The sequence below is a fragment of the Mobula hypostoma genome, chromosome 3 (assembly GCF_963921235.1).
Source record: "Mobula hypostoma chromosome 3, sMobHyp1.1, whole genome shotgun sequence".
NCBI classification, from domain to species: Eukaryota; Metazoa; Chordata; class Chondrichthyes; order Myliobatiformes; family Myliobatidae; genus Mobula; species Mobula hypostoma.
The window spans coordinates 42,751,329-42,770,749 of NC_086099.1; the positions used below are offsets into that span (position 1 = coordinate 42,751,329).

A 19,421-nucleotide genomic window follows, 5' to 3' on the forward strand; every position below is an offset into this window, starting at 1 on the left:
TGTATATTAGGAAGTACAGAAGAGATTTCCTGATGGTGTACCTTTGTTGGATCCAGTCGATGATATGGGAATCAAGGATCAGGGACTGAAGAAAGTAATCCAGAAAATTGAGGCTTTTGAACACAGAATGTATTCACATTCCATGCACAATGACTCAAATTTGGAAACTGTCTATGGACTTTGTGAAAGGAAAGCACAGGTAATGAATGCAGCTTGATTACAGCTTTTTAAGATTTTTTAAAAATATGCATGTATGAAAGTGTTGTGGAACATATTGCATTACCAAGGGGTGTTGGCACTTTAATGCATATTAAGGATGTGTTAAGATCCTTTATGTCTATCTGTTTCCTTCGGCAATGGTATTATTTCCAAAGTTGATTTTATTCAGACTCTCTAATGGTAAGTGTAATTACAATGTCAGTTGATAAACGTGTTGTTTCATATCTTACAAATTCAGAAAAAAAATCAAGATAAAAGAGTTGCCGAAAATTAGAAATGGCAACACAAATTGTTTGGCTTGCTGAAAAAATGATCACTATTCACCAGTTGGTGAAAAGTTGAAATGTGAAAGGTAAGCAAGAGTTAATATTCCACAAGTTGATGAAGAGTTATCATTGTAACTCCAGTTCAATGTTCCCGTCTCTGTATAGATTGCAGCAGATATCAAAGCAGCAAAACGAGAATTAAAGAAAGCTCGAACAGTTTTGCAGATGGATGAATTGAAATGCCGTAAACGTGTGATCAGACGATTAGGTTTTGCTACTTCGTCCGATGTCATTGAAATGAAAGGACGAGTTGCTTGTGAAATAAGCAGGTAAGGGTTACTAAACTGGCAGTCTCAATTAATACTATCCATATTCTCTGAAAATGTTAGAATATCAATAATTTCCTGATAATTCATAAACATTTTAAAAATCAGTTGCAAATGTACATTGTAAAGCTTCTGTAGAGACCTGGATGTTTATTATTTCCTTATGATGTATTCAGAATGAGCTTTGATACCAGTGCCCAGCAATTTGATTTTATTACAACACTGCAGTTGATGCCTGAATCAAGTTCTTGCTATGTTCCACAGGCAGTTTTTAAAGCCTGATATATGTTTCAATATTTAACATTATGCAACCATAACTAAGTTCATTGTTTAATTGAGTTGATAATCTACTTAATGAATTGATAATGAATATGCATTGTTGCATTCGGCATTGAAACTGGAACTTGGAGAGATTGCACTGAAATAACTTAAGGCTAAGGGCGTTATAGTCCTTGAAGTTGTCTTTGGCATAATGTAATGTTGCCTGGTATCAATCAGTTTAAATCAACAAATCATCCTAGTGACTCATTTTTCAAAAAAAATCTTAGGACATTAAACTCTCCAAGGTTTTCTACAAGCTTCTGCTTTTGTAGACTTCTTTAAGAACCGGAGGGAACTTGATTTAGACAGTTAATTTTGGTTTTGCTGTATCTGTAAACTTACAATGCTGCACCCTTCCATTGTCTTAACTTTGGTTTCAGTGCATCTCCATTTAAAATTAATTCATGCAGCTATTTTTTAAAATTGCTATTAAACAAATCAAAGTTCAAAGTAAAACTTATTATCTAAGGACATGCACATCACCACACACAGTCCTAAGGTTCTTTTTCTGCGGGCAATCTTTGCAAATCTATAAAACAGTAATTGAAAGCAGGATCTGTAAACTGTAAACAAATGGTGCAAATGCAGATAATAAATAACGAGAATGGAATAACAAGAGTCCTTCAGTGAGTGTTGCTATCCCCTTTTGTTGAAGAACCTGATGTTTTGTTTTTTAGTGCAGATGAGCTTCTTCTGACTGAAATGATGTTTAATGGCATCTTTAATGATTTGACTGCTGAGCAGGCAACAGCTTTACTTAGCTGTTTTGTGTTTCAGGAGAAGGTAAGTACTCTTCAAAGAAAGTTACGTAATAAATTCATTTTTCCTGATGACATAGGATGAAAATTAAGAACTATATAAGACCATAAGATACAGGAGCAGAAGTAGGCCATTTGACCCATTGAGTCTGCTTTGCCATTTCATCATGGCTGATCTATTTTTCCCCTCATTCCAACCTCCTGCCTTCCCCCCGTATCCCTTAATGCCCTAACCCTGAGGTGTATTCCAGTTCATTACACAACACCCCGTCCAGAATTGCTTTTTCCCAAGTTGGCTCAACCATAAGCTGCTCTAAAAAGCCATCTCATAGGCATTCTACAAATTCCTTGATGATCCAATATCAACCTGACTTTCCCAATTTACCTGAATAGTGAAATTCCCCATTGTAATTTGTACCCCACATGCTGGCTACTGTTCGTAGGTCTGTATATGACTCTCATCAGGAACTTTTTACTCTTACAGTTTCTTAACTCTACCCACATGTATTCTACATCTTCTGATAATATATCATTTCTTTTTAAGGATTTGTTTTCAGTTTTTTAACCAACAGAGCCACCCTACCCCCTCTGCCCACCTGCCTTTCCTTGCGATAAGATGTGTATCTTTGGATGTTAAGCTCCCAAATGTGATTTTTTTTTTTCAGCCATGATTCAATGATGCCCAGAATGTCATACCTGCAAATTTCTTACTGCGCTACAAGATCATCTATCTTATTTTGTATACTGTGTGTATTCAAATATAGCACCTTCATCACCCTTTTCAATAATGCCTCCAGTTAGCAGTAGTTAAAATTCTTATCCCTTTCTAAACTACTTGTGTTTTTTTTTATTCTGGAGAGTTCTATAACCTCTCCTTCACTCTCCTTCCCATTTACTTTATCCTTACTTTTCCAAGTTGTTGAACTCTTTCCCCACCCCCACAAAGCCCTACCCACAACCCTAATTATGTGATTTGCCAGGACCCTGGTCCCAGCATGCTTCGCATAGAGCCCAGCCCAACTGAGCAGCTCCCTCTTTACCCAGTACTGCGTAAATGTCCCATGAATTCAAACCTACTTCTCTGATTAAACACCAATCTTTGAGCCACATATTTAGTTCTCCGATTTTATTAACCCTTTGTCATTTTGGACATGGCTCAGCTAACAATCCAGAGATTATTAACTTTTTGGTTCTTTGTTTTAATTTGGTCCCTAGCTGTTCAAGTTTCCTGAGCAGAACCTCTTTCCTCCTTCTTCCAACATCATTGTTACCCACATGGACCACGTCAACTGGATCTTTCCCCTCTTTCCAAATTCCTCTGTAGGTCCGATGAGATGACCTGAACTCGTGTATCAGGCAGGTAGCACAACTTTCAGGACCCTTGATCCTTGCAACAGAGAATTGTGTCTATTCCCCTGACTATACTATCCCCAATTACAATTACATTCCTCTTTTCTCACCCCTCTTAAATGCCTCCCTGAGCCACAGTGCCACAGTTTGGTTGCTCATGCTTCCTACAGTGCCTCTCATCCTCACAGGGAGCAGCAGTCTTTGAAATGTCGGGCAAGCTCAAGGGATAAGGCTCCTCCAACACTACCTCTTGGTTTCCCCTACCTGCCTCACTCACAGTTACACCCTGTTGTCCCTCGCCACAGAATGAATTTAAAGTAGTTAATCTAATGGGCCTGATGGCCTCCTGAAACACGTGTCCAGGTAATTTTTCCCCTCCCTGATGCATCGCAGTGTTTGAAGTTCAGATTCAAGGTCATCACTTTGAGCCTGATTTCCTCAAGCAGCCAGTGCTTGTGGCAGGTGTGATCACCAGGATCCACAATGGGAACCACCAACTTCATTATGCAACTGCAACACATTACCTGATCCTGCATCCCTATTTAATTTATTGTAGATAGTTTGTTTATTTAATTATACAAAACTAATTTTTTTTAAAAACCCTTGCCTGTTCTTACCTGCTACCCACCTGTGCCTTCTCACCGAACCCTGTCGAGCCAAAGCCTCTTGACATTATCAGGCCATGGTGTCAAAGTTGGGGATGCCCAGATTCACTCTTTCTTGTCTGAGGCTCTTGAAGTGTTTGAGAAAGACAATGAGGAAAAGTTGAATGCAGTTAATTTAAAAAAAAACAAAGAGATTAGAGTTGTACTGCCCTTGCATAGGTGTTGTAACATCAGTTAGACCGTCAGCCAAACTTCATTCAAAAATGATTTGAGAATCAAGCTATAGCATCCAAGCCCCTTGGTTTTATTGCAGACTCAGTGGCATGACATAGTGAAGAAAGAGTGAAAAAGCAATGCTTCTGCTGGGGAAACAACAGGATGGCTTTGAACAAAAATTTCTTTTGCTCCTAACATAAACCACTGACCTTCTGCCAGCCGATGTGCCTTCCGACTTTCTACCTCCTGACTGCTCAGAAAGTGAACTAATACAGATGTGAAACTGCTCCTTAAAATAAAAGCTGAATGTACTTAGGCACATAAAAAAACATAAGTGAATTGCCTGAAAGGCAGTACAAGAGTAAAGAAATCTTCCAAACATTGCTGGGAAGATGAACAGGTAAAGCTGCAAAATGCTTAGTTGAGAAATTATAAAGCAAGGATGTGATGCTAATCTAAGTAATTAAATTGACTGTTCCTATTGTTCTGTTGAATTTTAAGAGGCTTTACTTTGGGAAGAAAGTTAAGACTGTGTAGGATGCAATGGTGAATCATCAAATTCATCTTAAGAACTGGAAGTTCTATTTGTGGGGAAAGACTAGGGAAGCAAATTTCACTGTCAATTACTTTTTTTAAAACAATGTTAAGTACATTTAAGGGAAAAACAGTATCTCTTCACTGACCACCTGGGCCTATGACTCACATAACGGGCTGTTGTCATCCTTTTTGCATGTCATATTCATAACAGGACATGTAGCTTCCATTTTAGTGATTCAGCATACAATCTTTTAAAGAAATATTTGAGGATTCAAAGATTCATTTATTATCGAGGTATACAATTCTGAAATACTTCAATTCTCTGGGTAGCTATGAAACCAAGAAAGAAAAGATCATCAACCCCCAAATCCTACCACCCCAATACCACAAAAAAGAAACAAACAAAAAAAACGGAATAGGCATATCAACCCTCAGGTCCCTCCTCCAGCACAAAAACTGGGCAAAATGAATCCGGCACATTGACCCCCAGATTTCCTCCTCTCACACAAAAAAAGGAAAACGGATCAGGCACATTGACCCTGAAATCCCTCTTCCTGCACAAAAAAAAACAAACAAAATGGAAACCTAAGAAGATTGAGCGAAAAAAGCACAGAATTTAAGAACTATAAGACTTTTAAAAAAGAGTCCAAAGTCGAAATCCAAAACGCAGAAAAACCTGGGGAACACTCTACGGGCCCAGCGGAAGACTTTTCACTGATCAAAAGACAGGCAGCCAGCGCTCGTCCCTCCACACTCGCTTCAGTGCTTCAGTCTACCTCGTTACTTTAATGGGTGATCAATGAGAGCTTTAATGAGTGGAATGGAGCCCAACATCAGATTGCACCCCGTCCTGCAGCCTGCCCACCGAAAGGGGGCACTTAAATAAAAGTTGTGTGTTTAAGGTCTGTTAGTGAACACTTCCTCAGTGGAGTATTTTTTGTTTTCCTCCTGTGTATCATTATGTGTATCATTAATGGTGCTTTCATATGTATTGAAAACTAGATTTGAATCCTCAGCTAAGAGGGCAGCACTTATTAATCATTATTTTGATTAAGTTGATTAAGAATTGTATTCATATAAGAGAATTGCAGATACCTGGCACTTGTTTCATTTCCACATGCCACGACACTTGAAAATCGGGCCGAGGTATAGAGAAATTTCTATAAGTTCAACTCCCAATAACTTTCAGAAAAGTGGAAACAAATATTTTTGAATTGTAATACTTAGCAATTTTTAATAACTTTAACTCTTTTTCATTTTCAGTCCTACCTGAAACAGTTTAATTCAACCCTTCACAACTTTACCCTGACCAAAAATGGCCTAGAGGCTTTCATGCCCCAATGAAACTTGCCACAACATATTTTGTCTAAGGATGCTGTCTAAGTTGCATGCCATCTTGGTCAATGTCTCCCATCCACTACATAATGTACTGGGTGGGCACAGGAGTACATTCAGCCAGAGACTCATTCCACTGAGATGCAACACAGAGCGTCATAGGAAGTCATTCCTGCTTATGGCCATCAAACTTTACAACTCCTCCCTTGGAGGGACAGACACCCTGAGCCAATAGGCTGATCTTGGACTTATTTCATAATTTACTGGCATAATTTACATATTACTATTTAACTATTTATGGTTCTATTACTATTTATTATTTATGGTGCAACTGTAACGAAAACCAATTTCCCCCGGGATCCATAAAGTATGACTATGTTTTCATTTATATTTTTTTTAACCTCACTATGTTGTCTTTTTAGAAGGCTAAAATTTTAAAAGCAAACAACAGGAATTCTGCAGATGCTGGAAATTCAAGCAACACACATCAAAGTTGCTGGTGAACGCAGCAGGCCAAATTTTAAAAGCATTTGTTCTGTGGTGATCTTTCATTCACAGTATATTTCTCAATCTGAGCATCAAAATCTCTTTTTACCCTCTACTTGAGATGTGTCCAAAAAAACTAGAAATATCAATGTTATGTGATCTGTGAAGCTCTGTTTTATGCAATTAAATCAATAAAGGCTCTAAACTGTGACATTCCTAATCCACTATGTCATTAGTTCTGTGAATTATTCATTGAGTTATAGTAGTTATTCAATAATAATGTAATTTGGATTGTTGTTTTCTAATTTATAGGCAAATGAAATGCCTAAACTGACAGAACAACTTGCAGGTCCTTTACGCCAGATGCAGGTAAGGCCTTTCTTAGTCTAAGCTCAAAATAGTTCAGGTGCTAGAAAGGTAAACTAGAAAATGGAGATTGCTAGAAAACTGAGTGGACAGGGCAGGATCTTTGGATTGAGGAGTGGAGTTAATAGATGGATAATCTTTCACCAGAATTAGGAAAAATTAGAAAAAAAGACAAATTTAAGTTGTGGAGGCAAGAGAAAAAGAGGAAGCAAAATAGGTCTATATTAGGTGACCCCCACTCCCTGCTATTGCTATTACTATTACTAAAGCAATAGTATCTTCCCGGTTGGTTCTTGTTTTCAGCTATTTCTCTTACATAAAAAGCCTAAATTTAATCTTGTTTCTATATCTTTTAATCTGGATCCCACACTGGAAACCAACACCATTTAAGTATAAGCAGACTTCCAGAAGAGCTGCCTGCTGTTATTTCTTGGTTAATTCTGCTGGATTGCAGTTGTTTTGACTCTTATTTAAATTGTTGCTGCTCGTCCTGCATTGCAGCAATGACTGCATGTCAAAAGTTTAAAAAGAACAAAATGCAGGAAGTATTTAGCAGACCAGACAGCATCTGCAGCAAAAGAAGCAAAGTATCATTTCAGATTGATGACCTTGCATTATTTATTTATTTATTATATTATCTCTTTCCTGATTTGAATCACCTTAGATTTATTTCCTTTCCAATGTAATCATACTTTGTAAACACTGATGCAGATATTAATGCATTCCATTACTTTCTATTTATCCTGAAACTCAGTATAGAGTTTTTCAAAGCCCTAACTCACATTTGCCAAATTTCTTTTTTTGACTATTATATTTGTAGACTCTATAATTTTCTATTTTTATCAATTTCATTTTCTTTCCTGTACTCTTTCATCATATTTGTCATATTCACATCCCCAGATCTTCCAATTTTAGTTATTTTATCTTTATAGCATTTTGAAACTTGAAGAAATCACTCTTTAAATATACATTAAACTCTAAGTGTCTTTTACTAAAAAGAGAAACTGAAGCACCTTCAATAACTCCAAAAGACTGAGGTTGGGTAAAATACTAAAATATTCGCTGTACAATACGATCTACATGGTGAGTGTCTGCCCCCAGACTGAGGGGGAGGGGCAAGGCAAAACTCCTTTATACAGGAATCTGTGGGAGGAGCCACGGGGGCAGTCAGCAGAGGAGCGTGTCCAGACAGTTAACCCAGTTACAACATATATATGGTTTACCACAGAAACATTGTTCATCTGAGTACTCTACACCATTTTATTTTTCCATCTCGTTTCACTCTCAATCTTACCTTTGAAAATAACTGTCAAGAAAATAAAAGCTAAACAGTTATTTAAGTTCTAGATAAGGGTATGTTATTGTCACTAATCATCAAGTTTTGCAACATTTAAGCTTGTTCAGGTTTAATTGTCATTCAGCCATACATGAATACCCATGAATACAGCCAAACGAAACAGCATTAATCTGGGGCCAAGGTGCAAAACACAGTATCACCAGTCACACACAGCACTGGGCACATACAAGATATCAGTAAAATATAATCATACAAAAAAATACAGTCTAGGACCCTGAATCCATTAATATTGCAGCAGCCTGTAGTCAACACAACACAAGTTACTTAATTGTTTTACACAAACCTGGATCAAACAGCAACTGTCTAATGTGCAAAGAAACCTACCATTTGAGGTTTCACCAGCATATTTAGCAATGTGAATGACAAGAAAGACCAAAGCTTCTTTATAAATAATTTATCCAATGTTAAGCCATTTGTATTTTCCTAATGATAACATTTTCTCATGTCTGACTTCAGGAATGTGCCAGGAGAATAGCCAAAGTGTCAGCAGAAGCCAAACTGGAGGTTGATGAAGAAATGTATCTGGACTCCTTCCGTCCCCATTTAATGGATGTTGTATTTACATGGGCAAATGGATCTACTTTTGCTCAAATATGCAAAATGACAGAGGTCTTTGAAGGTAATATTAGTATACTGTCATGTATTTTCATATTCCTTTGAATTTTAAATTCAACAATAAAATTGTACTTTGCAATGTTTTTCTACTACATTTGACTTAAAAATTGTAACTTACAAAGATTCAAAAACATTGGTGTACATAAACACCAATGCCCTTCCATTCTGTTCCCCAGAAAAGCCTTGTAAATAGTACATCCATCACAGATAAAGCCCTCCTCACCATTGAGGACATATGCAAGGAGCACTCTCGTAGCACAGCCGCATCCATCATCAAGCAACCCCACCAACCAGGCCATACTCTCTTCTCAGTGCTGCCATCAGGAAGGAGGTACAGGAGCCTTGGCTATCACACTACCAGGTTCAGGAGCTGTAATTACCTCGCAACCATCAGGCTGAATAACTTCTTTCACCCCAGCACTAAACTGATTCCACAACCTATGGACACACTTTCAAGGACTCTACAATTCATGTTCTCATATACTTATTAAAGTTCAAAGTAAATTTATTATCAAAGTACATGTATGTCACTATATACAACCCTGAGATTCATTTTCATTTATTTATTTATTTTTTTCCTTTTTAATATTTGCACAACTTGTCTTTTGTCATTGGTTGTTTGTCCGTCTTGTTTTTGTCTACAGTTCTTCATTGATTCTGTTATGTTTCTTTGTATTTATTGTGAATGCCTGCAAGAAAATGAATTTCAGAGTAGTATATGCTGACATATAATATGAACTTCGATAATAAATTTTGTTTGAACTTTGAATTTTACTAACGCTGCAACAGTGTCATCTTAGCACATTACTTTTCAAATAGGAAGCAAAAATGTTTTAATGTAACTGCCATTGAAAGTCTGCACCTTTTCTCAGCTTTCCGATCTTTATTAACTGTCTCTTTTCTTGTAGCCTCACAGTTGATAACAGGCTGAGCGTTTCCAGGATTATTTTTATTTACAATTTCTAGTTTCAACGGTATAATGATTTCCCTGGATTGTCCTGCCAAAACACACCTATACTTCCGCCTTTGCTGCACTTGATATGATTCCCTGATTTTAGCCTCCCCAGTATTCTGACTAAAGGTCCAGTCTGATTTGTAATCTCTCCTCATGCACAAAAAAATTGACTTATTTATTTGAACATCTGTCTAGTTATTGTACTGAAATTCTAATTTTGAGAGGGCATTTTGATTAATTTTCTACATACTGTTGATTGACCAGTGCCTTTATACAATCACCTCTCGCACATCTGTGGATTCCATCCTGAAAAGCATAAGCTTCTTTGACTTTTCTCTAACACGAACCCCAGAGGCAAGCAATTTGCCTCTCAAATCCTTGCATAGCCTCTAGTGCCTGCATTTTCTCATTTGTATCACAACTATCAGTTGAATATAGTTCTCAACATATGGTCTGACCAAAGAACTGAATAGTTAGCCACAGTTTCCTGTCAATTGGACTGCTTTGGCTGCAGTTCAATATTGGTTTTTGTTGATTGCTACTCTGCCTCTAGGACATACAGTTCTTTTCAAGAGCCATAAAATCTGGTGTACAAGTTGCTTCCCTCATGAATTTTTAAAAGCTTCAGGGAGAAACCTTTCCTTAAAAAAAAATCCTCAGCATCTTTTCATGAACATTTCTGTAGTTCATTGGAGTTAGAGCTGTACAATTTGCAGACACTGTATTGTTAGGGAAAACTTGCTTTCCCGATCATAAACTTTTAAAGTCTGAAAAGCATGATATTTACTTTTGGTGTCAAAGCAAAGGGATAGAAAAGTCAGTCTAACAGCAGTTGGGTCAGTGATGTTTATTTCTAATATCAAGCATGTCAACTGAATGCAACTCCAGCTTATGTCATAGGCCACAGCTTGTGTAATTTACCAATGTATACACTGGAGCACGAGTTGTATTATTGTATAAGTTGCACCTTTCATTGCACTCTTCAAAAATCCCTAGAAAATAGGCTATTACAGCCTGTACATTTTAATGGCTGCCGTTGTTGTTTCTATTGATCTTCCACATTTGGTATCATTGGCAAATATAACATGTTTTATTAAATTTGAGTTTAGATAATTGATATAAATTAATATAAATGAGGAACTTCTTTAGCCAGAGAGTGGTGAATCTATGGAATTTGTTAGCTATGGAGCTCAAGTCTTTGGGTATATCTAAGGCAGAGGTTGATAGATTCCTCATTAGTCAGGGCATGAAGGGATGTGGGGAGAAGGCAAGAGATTGGGGCTGAGAGGGAAATTGATCAGCCATGATGAAATAGCAGAGCAGATCTGATGGATCAAATGGCCTAATTCTGCTCCTATATCTTATGGTCTTATGGTACGAATGCTAAATAATTGATCTTCATCTAGGTCTTGCATACCTCAATTGCATCCTCCACCAACCCAGTATTCTTCCAGAGTGTGAGGCAGTAATTAGAATTGAGTGATCAGATGCTAGCTGGATGTTAGACCAAGCACTAGAGTCAGAAATTTACAGGCAATTTGTCTTGCAGTTGAATAATGCCTTTGACATGGTCAGCATCTAAAGACTCTTCATTAGAGATGTTATGTTGAAAGTGATATTTCATTCACTAGTGTTTAAATGTTTGGATTAATATTACATAGTCAGTGACAATCTTAGACCATATAATATATGGTTAATGTTTAGTTTAGAAATGAAATCTGAACTGTGTGAAAGTGCAGCATGGCTCTGATTTTGGAATCCGCAACAGCTTTGCTTGTGTTGTGTTGTGTTCCTGCCCTGCTATGGTAATTCTTTCCAGATGGGCTTGGAGCTTGTTGGAACCTTTGGGATTCATGGATCCATTTGCAGTTGTGGAGTCCTGCTCTTCCAGGAGTCCCAGCACAATTACAAATCAGCAGAAGGTGACAGTTGTCGTTCATAAATTTTGAAAAATTCTAATGAATTGGGCAGTTAATACTGAATGTAAATCAGTAACATTACTTGTCATGTTTTCAAGTCCTGAACAAATAGTTGTGTTTTTTTTTTCTCAAGAGAATGGATATATTTATAAATCAGTTGGAGTCCAAATTGGTGGTTTGTGTTTTATGGGCTACACTGACTTTAGTAACCATCAAAATTATGTACTCAGCAAAGCACATTGCTCCAAAATACATTGAACTGGTCAGTGTTTAGCCATTGCTGTGAGCTTGCACATGTGTCAATCACCCTGCCTTTATTTTAAAAAAAAGATTAAAAATTGTGATAAAACTAACAATTTTTAAGCTTGTTAAGTGTAACTGTTTGTCTTCAGTAGAATATGTATTTTTGTACCAATCAAAATTAGGTTTATTATCTGTGACATGTTGTTTTGTAGCAGCAGCCATTTAAACAAAAACACTGTTACAATAATAAATAAATAGCATGGAAGAGGAACAGCAAGATAGTGTTTATGGTTTCATGGACCGTTCAGAAACTGATGGCAAAGGGAAAGAAGTTGTTCCGAAAACCTTGAGTGAGATTCTTCAGGCTCCTGTACTTCCTCCATGGTGATAGTAATAAGAAGAGGGCATGTCCCTGGTGGTGAGGGTCCTTAATGATGGGTTCCTTCCTTGAGGCACCACATTTTTAGTATCTCCTCAATGGTAGGAGGTTTGTACCCATTAAGTTTTATTCATTGTTTTGCACTTGCCTTTCAGTCTATAAATTAACCAACCCTAATGATCTTTTAACTTTATCCTTCTAGGACAAGAAGCTAGGGCTTAAAGAAGCTAATATATATTGATTGTTCCCTTAAGAAAATGTAATGAAAGCAACTTTAATTATTAATTCATAATAAATGCCATCCTGCATTGGCCAAGATTTATGGTCAGCAACAAAGGTACAGTCATCACTGACCTTGAACTGATCCCAGAGGTTAGCAAGTATGATGTTAAACCTGTTTAAAATTTTGAAGAGGAGAATACAGTTACTTTTCAGAGAGCAAAATAAAGATTGCGGCCTAATTATGGAACTTGAAATATCAGCATGTAAAAATGGTTCATTCTTTTAAAAACCTGTGCAATTTGAAAATAATTGCCCATGAGTGAATTACAGTTGGACCCCACTCAGTGCTACTAACAGGAAAAATATTTTTACTAAAAATCACTGGGAGACAAAATCTTTTTACCAGCTAGAAGTATCTTACCAAAAGCAGTCATGTTGTTCACATTTGGTCTGCCAGTAAGAATGCATTTTCTAATGTTCCCTCTGAGAGCTAATTCATTTAGTGTTCTCATTTCTAGGAAGTCATTCTGAGTAGTAAGTTAAGTACCAGTGTAAATCTCATATAGGCAAAATCTGTTTTATCCGATTCAACAAGATATTACATTTTAAACAATGTTTAAGCTGCATTGCATTTCAAGAAATTGAAGTTCATGCTTATTTATTACCATGCTGTTTATTACCCATGTTTACCTTGTGGTATAGACGGCAACAATGCTTCCTGTGAAGATGCAGCCAGTCACTAACAACAACTTTGGATTTTCATGTTCAGTTCGACTATCCATGGCATTTTTCAAGATTGGATAGGCCATTTGCAAACTATTTGACTGGGCCCAGGCTTTGCACCGTCATTTGCACCTGTTGCCAGCTTGTAATATGTATCACTGACGTTGCATTTGTCAGTTTGCTACTTCTAAACATCACTATCCCAGTGCACCCCAGAATGCTTTCTCTTCTTTCCACTGTAAACTTCAAACCATCAAAACTTAATTCTGCATATCTGAAGCACCTTCAATTACTCCAAAAGACTGAGGTTTGGTAAAAATACTGAAAGGCTTTTATTCGCTGTACAATACGACCTCCACAGTGAGTGTCTGCCCCCGGACTGAGGGGGAGGGGCAAGGCGAACACCTTTATACAGGACTGTGGGAGGAGCCACAGGGGCAGACAGCAGAGGGGTGTGTCCAGACAGGTAACCGAGTTATAACATGTATACATGGTTTACCACAATATCCTAACTCCCAAACTCCAATAATGGAAATATCTCAACATCCTGTTATGCCTCCTTAGAATCTAAAATATTTCAGTAAGGTCACCATTCATTCTTCTAAATTCCAACAAATATAAATCTTAACTTTATTTAGCTGTTATAATATGACAGCCCTCTTATCCCCAAGAATTAACCTGGTGAATCTCTTAAGGGGAACAAACTGTACCCCATGAACAGTCTCACCGACCAACATCCTGTACAACTTAATTATTTTTAAATTCAAACCCCCCTGCACAGAAGCCCAATAATTCATTTCCTTTTATTACTTGCTGTACATGCAGGCCAATCTTTTGTGTTTCATGCATAAGAATGACTAGATCCATCAGCACTCCACAGCTTTTGCATAATAGTCTGCCTTTTGATTCCTATTGCTGCAAGCCCTGTTTTGAAATCTCTCTCTGCTCTTGCTGTTCCTCAGCTTTGCAATGAGGGATACTCTGGAAATTATAATCACTTCAGCAAACTTTTAAGGCTTTTTAAGGTAATAGCGCCTTAAATTCTGAAATTCCTTCCCTAAACTCCAGAGATTCTGCAGATGCTGGAAATCCAGGCTGAGCACCTTCACTCTGTTCATAACAAGAAGGATTTCCTGGTGGCCCACCATTTTAATTCCACCGCCCATTCCTTTGTCGGTCCATGACCACTTCTATTGCCGTGATTAGTCCACTCTTAGGTTGGAGGAGTACCATCTCTTATTCCATATGGGTAGCCTCCAACCTGACAAAGTGAGCATCATTTTCTCTAACTTCTGGTAATTTTCTTCTCTTCTGCTCATTTGCCTGTCATCTCCCGTGGTCCACTCTCCTCTCCTATTAGATTCTTCCTTCAGCCCTTTACCTTTCCGCCTATCACCTTCCAGCTTCTCACTTCATTCCCCCCCACCCCCAACCTGCCTTCACCTATCACCTAGCTTGTACTCCTTCCCCTCCCCCAGCTTATTTTGGCTACTTTCCTCTTCCTTTCCAGTCCTGATGAAGGGTCTTGGCCTGAAACGTCAACTTTTTGTTCCTTTCCAGTTAAGTTCCTTCAGCATTTTATTTCGTTCTCTCTAAACTCTTCTTCCTTTAAGACATTCCTTAAAGTTTATGTCATTTACAAAGTCATCCAACTTAACTGTCTAAATTCTGGACATAATTGTTAACATAGTTCTCAGTAGGCTACTTTAAATTCTCCTCCTTGACCTCATTTCTACCAATCACAATCGACAGTTCTTGCAGAATGACAAACATTAAGATGTTTTTTACTCTCTTCTCATCAAGTTCCATCTCCAGTGATATCAGAAACAAGAGGGTGCAGGTGTAATGTGAGAGAAAGGAGTTTTAAAGGAGATCTGAGGGGGAAATATTTCACACAGACTGGTTGACATCTGGAATTCACTGCCAGAGAGACTGTTGAAATCAGATTCTATCACACAGGTTTGAGACAATTAGACAGGTATTCGAATAAGCAAGGCATTGAGAGATGGAGACCTAGTGTGGACAAATAGGATATCATGTTGATGCTTTATAAAGAACTAGTGAGGCCTCACTTGGAGTATTGTCAGCAGTTTTGGGCCCCTTATCTAAGAAAGGATGTGCTGACATTGGAGAGGGTTTAAAGGAGATTCACAGAAATGATTCCAGGATTGAAAGGCTTGTCAGATGAAGAGCAAACAACAGGAATTCTGCAGATGCTGGAAATTCAAGCAACACACATCAAAGTTGCTGATGAATGCAGCAGGCCAGGAAGCATCTGTAGGAAGAGGTACAGTCGACGTTTCAGGCTGAGACCCTTCGTCAGGACTAACTGAAGGAAGACTCAAAGGTGAAGTGTCAAAGTGTGAGTCGGCTGGGGTGATATACTGCATCCGGTGCTCCCGATGTGGCCTTCTATATATTGGTGAGACCCGACGCAGACTGGGAGATCGCTTTGCTGAACACCTATGCTCTGTCCGCCAGAGAAAGCAGGATCTCCCAGTTGACACACATTTTAATTCCACATCCCATTCCCATTCTGACATGTCTATCCACGGCCTCCTCTACTGTAAAGATGAAGCCACACTCAGGTTGGAGGAACAACAACTTATATTCCGTCTGGGTAGCCTCCAACCTGATGGCATGAACATTGACTTCTCTAACTTCCGCTAATGCCCCACCTCCCCCTCATACCCCATCGTTATTTATTTTTATACACACATTCTTTCTCTCTCTCTCTCCTTTTTCTCCCTCTGACTATACCCCTTGCTCATCCTCTGGGTTCCCCCCCCCCCCCCGTCTTTCTCCCTGGGCCTCCTGTCGCATGATCCTCTCATATCCCCTTTGCCAATCAACTGTCCAGCTCTTGACTCCATCCCTCCCCCTCCTGTCTTCTCCTATCATTTTGGATCTCCCCCTCCCCTTCCCACTTTCAAATCTCTTACTAACTCTTCCTTCAGTTAGTCCTGACAAAGGGTCTCGGCCTGAAACGTCAACTGTACCTCTTCCTAGAGATGCTGCCTGGCCTGCTGTGTTCACCAGCAACTTTGATGTGTGTCACATGAAGAGTGTTTGATGGCTCTGGGCCTGTACTCACTGGAATTCAGAAGAATGATGGGTGACTTCATTGAAACCTATTGAATGTTGAAGGGCCTCAATAGGGTGGGTGTGGAGAGGATGTTTCCTATGGTGGTGTAGTCTATGACTAGAGGATACAGCCTGAAAATAGAGGAGCATCCTTTTAGAAAGGAGATGAAGAACTTCTTTAGCCAGAGAATGGTGAATCTGTGGACTTCGTTGCCACAGGAGGCTGCAGATGCCCAATTTTTACAAGTCTTAGTGCCATTGCTATTACAAAGGAAAAAGTGCTAGGCAGACTCAAAGTTCTTAAGGTGGATAAGTCACCTAGACCAGATGGACTACATCCCAGAGTCCTGAAAGTGACTGCCGAAGATATAACAGATGCATTGGTCATGATCTTTCAAGAATCTTGATTCTGGCATGGTCCCAAAGGATTGGAAAATTGCAAATGTCACTCCACTCCTTAAGAAGGGAGGAAGACAAAAGAGAAGAAATTATAGGCCTGTTAGCCTAACCTCAGTGGTTGGGGAAAGTGTTGCAGTCTATTAAGGATGAGGTTTCAGGGTACTTGGAGACAATGATAAAATAAGTCAAAGTCAGCATGGTTTCTGTAAAGGGATATCTTGCCTGACAAATCTGTTAGAGTTGTTCAAGGAAGTAATAAGCAGGGTGGACAAAGAAGAGGCCTTGGATAAGGTGTCATTTACTTCGATAAGGTGCCACACATGAGCTGCTTAACAAGATAAGATCCTATGGCATTACAGGAAAGATACTGACATGGATAGCAGAATAGCTGGCAGGCAGGAGGCAGCAAGTAGGAATAGAAGGGGCCTTTTCTGGTTGACTGCCGGTGACTAGTGGGGTTCTTCAGGGGTCGGTAGTGGGACTGCTACTTTTCACATTGTTTATTAATGATTTAGATAATGGAATAGATGGCTTTGTGGCAAAGTTTGCAGATGGTACGAAGATAGGTGGAGGGGTAGGTAGTGTTGAAGAATTACAGCGCTTACAGCAGGACTTAGACAAATTGGAAGAATGGGCAAAAAAGTGGCAGATAGAATTTGGTGCTGGGAAATGTATGATAATGAATTTTGGTGAAAGGAACAATAGATAATAATCTAAATGGGGAGAGGGTTCAAACATCAGAGGTGCAGAGGGACCGAATTCATTGTGCATGCCTCCCAGAAGGTTAATTTACAGGTTGGGTCAATGGTAAAGAAGGCAGATGCGATGTTGGCATTTATTTCAAGGGGAATAGAATATAAAAGCAAGGAGATAATTATAAGACACTAGTCAGGCTGCACTTGGAGTATTGTCGATAGTTTTAGGCCCCATATCTCAGAAAGGATGTGTTGTCATTGGAGAGAGTCCAGAGGAGGTCACGAGGATGGTCTGGGAATGAAGGGGTTAACATATGAGGAGCGTTTGGCACCTCTGGGCCTGTGTTCACTGGAATTTAGAAGAATGTGGGGGGATCTCATTGAAACCTACCAAATGCTGAAAGGACTAAATAAGGTGGATGTGGAGAGGATGTTTCGTCTGGTTGGGTACCCAGAACTAGAGGGCACAGCCACAGAATTGAGGGGCGACCTTTTAGAACGGAGGTAAGGAGGAATTTTTTTAGCCAGAGATTGGTGAATCTGTGGAATGCTCTGCCACAGACTGCAGTAGAGGAAAGTCTGCGGGTGTATTTAAGGCATAAGTTGATAGATTACTGATCAGTCAAGGCATCAAAGGATATGACAAAAAGTCAGGTGTTTGGGTTTGGTTGGGATCTGGGATCAGCTATGATGGAATGGCAGAGCAGACTCGATGGGCTGAATGGCCTATTTGGCTCCTATGCCTTATGATCTTGTATATATTTAAGGCAAAGGTTGATAGATTCTTGATTAGTCAAGGCATAAAGGGATTTGGGGAGAAGGCAGGAGATTGAGGGTGAAAAGAAAAATGGATCAGCCTTGATGAAATGGCAGAACAGATTTAATTGTCCAAGTGGCCTAAATTTGCTCCTATGACTTATGGACTCGTATAGATGGGCAGAAAGGTCAGCATACATGTAGTGGGTCAAAGTGCCCTTTTCTGTGTTGCACGACTCTGTGGCTTGTCATGTCTTCAAGTTAACTATAATTTTTTTCCCTCGTGTTCAAATAATTTCACAGCTGTTTCTTGCAAGCTTTCCAGCTTCTAGTCCACCAGCATCAACTTTCTATTTGTTCTATAATGGATAGCTGGCTGCTACTTACCTCTTGGAACTGCCTCCTTCAGCATCTCAAATGACCCATATTGCTGCCTGACCTCAGAACTTGCATCATAGAGTTACCTAAGTATTGAGAGTTATGTACAATCATGAGTGCTTGAGTTCTTTTGCAGCCTAAGACCCAAAAGGTAAATACACAATTGACATTATTGGGTAACTCTCAAGGACAAACTTGTCATCAGAACATCCTTTCAGTCACAAATTTTGAAAGACTTTTGTTTTAAAGATTAAACTGATAATTCATTTGCACATTGTAGGAGTTGACAAAGTGCGCCATAAACAAAAACGATTTTTGGGCTTTCCTATTTATTAGCTACACAGCAGTTTATGATACTGAAAATCAAATTCTGCAGCCTGTTATTGGATTTCTTGTGCGTGATTTAGTACTTTTTAATCGAAATTAGCAAATTTTGTTGTTGTCATAGAGAAAGATGTGCAAAATTGTTTATTTTGGAGCACTGAACTAATTTGGGTGTTTTGGAGATTGCTGTGTTGTATCTTCCTGTAATTTTAATAGTTAAATTTATATTTGCTGCAAAGATTCTCTTGTCAACTAACATTAAATTTTAAACAGGAAGTATAATTCGTTGTATGAGGCGACTGGAAGAACTCCTTCGACAGATGTGTCAAGCAGCAAAGGCCATTGGAAACACAGAGCTAGAAAACAAATTTGCAGAAGGTTTGTGTATAAATAACTATTACAGTAAGGAGAGATCAGTCATGTTTGTTATTCTGCAGTCATACATTAACAGACTACAGAGCGTTAGGAAGGAAGTTGAGAAGCAGGACCTCAAAGGTAGAAATCTCGGGATTACTGCCTGTGCCACATGACAGTTAGTATAGGAATAGAATGAGGTGGAGGATGAATGCGTGGCTGAGGGATTGGAG

The 19,421-nt window shown here is 38.8% G+C and overlaps 1 protein-coding gene across 1 annotated transcript in view; it reads left to right on the forward strand.

The window, feature by feature from the left end:
- The window catches only part of mtrex (Mtr4 exosome RNA helicase), a 119,316-nt gene that overhangs the window by 95,337 nt on the left and 4,558 nt on the right, over positions 1 to 19,421 (forward strand). The window contains exons 21-26 of the mRNA XM_063042929.1: positions 11 to 199; positions 651 to 814; positions 1,810 to 1,915; positions 6,732 to 6,788; positions 8,599 to 8,761; positions 19,108 to 19,212. Of these exons, the coding sequence (XP_062898999.1) occupies positions 11 to 199; positions 651 to 814; positions 1,810 to 1,915; positions 6,732 to 6,788; positions 8,599 to 8,761; positions 19,108 to 19,212 (784 nt within the window). The remainder of the gene's footprint in view (positions 1 to 10; positions 200 to 650; positions 815 to 1,809; positions 1,916 to 6,731; positions 6,789 to 8,598; positions 8,762 to 19,107; positions 19,213 to 19,421) is intronic.